Source organism: Carex rostrata, chromosome 9 (genome assembly GCF_964058835.1).
Source record: "Carex rostrata chromosome 9, lpCarRost1.2, whole genome shotgun sequence".
In the NCBI taxonomy this organism is placed as follows: domain Eukaryota; kingdom Viridiplantae; phylum Streptophyta; class Magnoliopsida; order Poales; family Cyperaceae; genus Carex; species Carex rostrata.
Genome location: NC_135926.1, coordinates 12,385,463 through 12,389,910, shown reverse-complemented (window position 1 = coordinate 12,389,910; position 4,448 = coordinate 12,385,463). Strand labels below are relative to the sequence as shown.

Here is a 4,448-nt window from a genome sequence, read left to right as displayed (position 1 = left end):
ATTCCAACTCCGCGACCGCAATCCTTAAAAATTGATTGATAATCAGTGTACTCAAACAACGCACAGAACTTTTCCTCTTTAGTCTTTTCCCCTATAATATTTTATTTCTTTAATCTTTGGATTTGGTAAAGCAGCAGACGCTTTCTTCGCAGGTTCCTTCTCTTAAGACACCTCGAAATTCCCTCTCTCTCTCTCTCTCGATCTCGAGAACTTCGTCGCTGGTCTTGGAGGAGCACAGGAAAGAGATCGATTCTTCTTCTTCTTCTTCAATTTGAGAAACTAAGGTAGAGAATTAAGTCAATTGCTTATTACATATCATCTGTTTCAGTGCAAATTTAGTGAAAATTGCTTCAACCTTTATAGTTACGAAGAGAAGAGGTTTCAAGCTTTGGCCAGCATCATCGGCTGAAGCCTTAATTGAAGTCTCTACTCTCTCTAAATACCTCAACTAAGTATTAATTAAGCAATTCAACAATTATGAAACAACAATGAGATCAACTAAATTGACCTAGTTTAGTTAGACTCAACCAGACCTGATCCACTAATAGAACAGCGTAAATCGGGTTTGATCAGATCGGTCAATATTACTTTATACTATTTTTCATTGATAACTCATCTGTGTTACTTGTTCAGTAATTATTAAATTTTCTGTACAGAATAGAATAATTGAATCATCAATGGAGGCTAAAACCTTCGATCTAATTAGCGACCTTCCTGGATTGGTGAAAGAACAAATTCTAGTTCATTTGCCAATTAAAGAAGCTATCAGAACGAGAATTTTATCAAGCAAGTGGCGACACACCTGGGTTTCAATACCAGAACTAATGATCAGAAATGAAGACTGTTTGACATGTTCAAAAAACGAAGAATTGATACTGTCAACCAAGTTTATTCAATTTATGGATTGGGTTTTTCAGGTGCACAGCGGGTCCATTCTAAAATTCTCCATGTGTTCTGATCATTTTTCTTCCAGAGCTGTTGATCGATGGATTCTGACCCTATCAAGAAAACAAATCCAACAAATCTTCATCGGGTTGGATCGGTACAAGATGCCATCAGGTTTCTTCATGTCCCATACATTAACACATGTATATCTCGAAAAATGTACGGTAAAGTTGCCTGCAAAATTTAATGGTTTCAAGATGCTACGGGAACTTGGGTTGAAATATTGCATCATTTCTGAAGAGCATTTTGAGAAATTGGTTTCGAGTTCTCCTTTTTTGGAGAATTTGTCACTCGAGTTGTTTAACGACTTTAACATGCTAAGGATTTGTTCGAGAAGTTTGCGCAAGTTTGATTTTTGGGGTGAATTCAAATACATCCACCTTGATACACCACGTTTGGCGAAGGTGTGTATTAGAAAGTTCATTCCAACTTATGATATGCGCTATAGTAGTTTGGTGAATGACCTCGAGTGCTTGAAAGATGTAGAAATGCTCGATATTAACAAGCATTTTGTAATGGTACGTCGAAGCATGCTTTCTTTGATCTTCTGCAAATTAATTAATAATTTTTGTTTATTTGCAAATAACACCACAATTTGTGGTTATTGCAACTTTACCACTATCATTTGCTTAAAAAAACACCATACAATTAGAAGTAGTTAAGTCGCTCAAATTAAATGAATTGCATTAAGCTTTTTTTATATTAACATTACCTAACTTTACTTTAGAAGGTTTATATAAACTTGGAATTTGACATGTTAATTAATTATGCTCGAGTCCAGTTCAATTTGTGCTTAGGAAAAATAAAGTTGGTGGCAAAAACATAAGTTTTTTGCAGAAGATAGCTATACCATTGAACTAAGCTAACACATGGGTGCTCTTTGCAATTTCTAAAAAATTGGAGGTTCAGATTCAAATATAAGACATGTCTGAACTTATTTACAAACACATAAATATTTATCTTGTTTTCAAAATTAAATTGATTACATAACAAATATTATTTCCTGAATATATGTTTGTATATATAATACATCTCAATAAGAAATTATAGTACAAGTATTAGATGCTTTGCTACAATTAATGTTCGTATCAATTGATCGCAATTTAACATTTTATATCTGGTAATATCTGAGCTTCTGAGTAAAGGTTGTTAACTGTTTCAATTGATGCTTAAATATAAAAAAATTTCAACTATATAATTGGAAACTTCAGAATTTGAGTAGTGTAGCATACCTACCACTAAATCCAAACAAAAATTTCTAGAATTCAAAGGGTCTCTGTACTTATTTCTACTTTTCCATTATGTTTGTAGGATTTGGCTAAAGGAGGTTCAATAAACAAGCTTCCAATTAAGTTCGAAAAACTGAAGGAGATAAAGATCGAAATTAATGTGGAGGATCAGAAGGAATTTGATTTGTCTCTTGACTTGTTTCGAAGTGCTCCTTTGTTAGAACATGTATGGATAAAGGTATGACAAAAGAAATAACAATGTGTTTTACAGACTAGTACAGTTTCAGACTCTAACAGTATAGGATCTGGGTGTGTACCAGTATTAGAAATGCCCAAAGTTGTGTTCATAGCATATTGCTAATACTGCTGATAAGGAATTGAACCTCTAGGGTACTAGATGGCCTCTAAACCTGACTTTTGCGCTTGTCCACTCACAATGAACTCCAACTGTTTACCCAAAAAAAAGCGGGGGCTTCAAAGATTTAAAAAGGTTTTGTATGAGAACTAATCAACACCATCTAATTCCTACAAAAAAAAATGTTGGTAATGATTTGTCAAGCTTAATCTACAGGCTTATTCAAGCAAGACCATAGCATCTGTTGTTTCAGCAAACTCATTTTCAGCAGACAGCAGAAATTATTTATTTGAGTGCCTGCAAACTGTTTCTATATTCAACTTAAGTGCATCGGAATCTGCGCTTTCCTTGATACAATTGGTACTGGTATCTGCACCTGCACTGAAGAAGGTTGTGCTCAGTAAAATCAATTCATCAGTGTTTTTCAACAAGCTGTCACAGATTGAGAAATTATCTAAAGAGGCTCAAATCATTCTTTGCTGATTATTATTCTTGTCTATGTGATCTCATTTTGTAAAATTTGTTTTGATTTTTAAGATAACTCGCCGAGTCTCTTGTTATGTACGTCTGTGTTTTTTTTTTTCTTTTCTTTTCCTTTTTTCTTTTTTTTTGCTGTGAGACAAGATTTTTTTTGCTGTTAGACAATATTATTTGTCAGTACTGTGATGTAAGATTTCCCTTGGCATGGTTTTAACGATTTTTTATTTGGGTTTTTGTGAGAACTAAAATACTTGCAATCTTTTAATTAGATAATCGCCCAAGACCCCTCTCCATCTAAATTTCAATATATGATTTTTACCATCCTAATCATATAATAAGGGTAAATGAAAGTCACTAAACATTGTTTTTGTCACGAATTGGTGACTTATCTTTAATTTGTTCCTCCATAGTCAATGAACTTTTTAATTGTTCCAATCAAATCACTCTTTAACTTTTTTCATCCAAAAAATTAGTGGAATATGCTTATTCCGTTCAAAATACTAACGGAACATAGTCATTCCGTTTATATTTATTCCGTTCAAAATACTAATAGGAAAATTATATTTCATTAATTTTTTGAATGAAAAAGTTAGATAGTATCTTGATTGGAATAAATGAAAAATTCAGTGGCTCCAGCAACAAAATTAAAGTTGAGTGACTAATTTGTGACAAAAGACAAAGTTTAGTCAATGAAATTTACCTAAAATTATATTACATCCTTTATAACATATTCTTCAATCTCCATTCAATGAAACCAAAAGTTTCTCAAGTAAATCAATCTTAATTTTAAAAACAAGAACATCTTGAATAGGGTATTTTGTCGTCTTCTTCTTCTTCTTCTTCTTTTTTTTTTTTTTTAGAAGTGCAAAAACTTGCCGATTTCATTATGAAACCAAGCACAATTTTAAGGACCAAATTATTGGTACCTATTATCTTATATAGGGGAATTTAAAATTAAATCTTAAGTGTCGACCTCCAAATAAATTATATAGGCTTTAATGAATAAATTCAGAAAATTGAAATCGGTCCACATGATAAGTGACACATTTAAATAAAAAATTTATAAATTATTTAACTTATTTAGTATAAAGTCAAGTGGTTAAAAAAAGTTTAATTTTAATATATTCATTTTACATTATATTTTTATCACTTTATTTTATAATAAATAAATTCGAAAATTTGTAAATTTTACATATAAATACATTACTCGTCACAAAAAATTTAACTGATATAAATGTATAGTTTAAAACCTACACAAAAGCATTAAATAATGATAACATATCCACGGTACCGTAATCTATTTTGTCCAGGCCCAAGACATCCCATTAGAATAATAATAATAACATATCTACAGATCCGGCCCGTAACCTATTTTGTCCAGGCCCAAGACATCCCAATTGGGCCTTCCCTAACTTCTTAGAAAGAAAGAACAAAAAAAA

The 4,448-nt window shown here is 31.9% G+C and overlaps 1 protein-coding gene across 2 annotated transcripts; it reads left to right on the top strand.

Moving 5' to 3' along the window:
* LOC144559787 (F-box/FBD/LRR-repeat protein At1g13570-like) lies at positions 1–3,220 on the top strand. Of its 2 annotated transcripts, none has more exons than XM_078308910.1 (4): positions 1–284; positions 657–1,463; positions 2,257–2,412; positions 2,746–3,220. In XM_078308910.1, the coding sequence occupies exons 2-4, from the start codon at positions 678–680 to the stop codon at positions 3,010–3,012; spliced, it is 1,209 nt and encodes a 402-aa protein (XP_078165036.1). In that variant the 5' UTR covers positions 1–284; positions 657–677; the 3' UTR covers positions 3,013–3,220. The 2 variants fall into 2 exon arrangements, with proteins under 2 accessions (XP_078165036.1, XP_078165037.1); XM_078308911.1 differs by having other exon boundaries at positions 129–284; positions 657–1,349.
* Positions 3,221–4,448: the final 1,228 nt, after the last annotated feature.

Excerpts from the sequence above, each read along its gene's own strand:
- LOC144559787 (XM_078308910.1), top strand. The coding sequence starts at position 678 with ATGGAGGCTAAAACCTTCGATCTAATTAGCGACCTTCCTGGATTGGTG. Across the intron at positions 1,464-2,256 it reads TTAACAAGCATTTTGTAATG|GATTTGGCTAAAGGAGGTTC; the intron begins GTACGTCGAAGC and ends TTATGTTTGTAG. Across the intron at positions 2,413-2,745 it reads TAGAACATGTATGGATAAAG|GCTTATTCAAGCAAGACCAT; the intron begins GTATGACAAAAG and ends CTTAATCTACAG.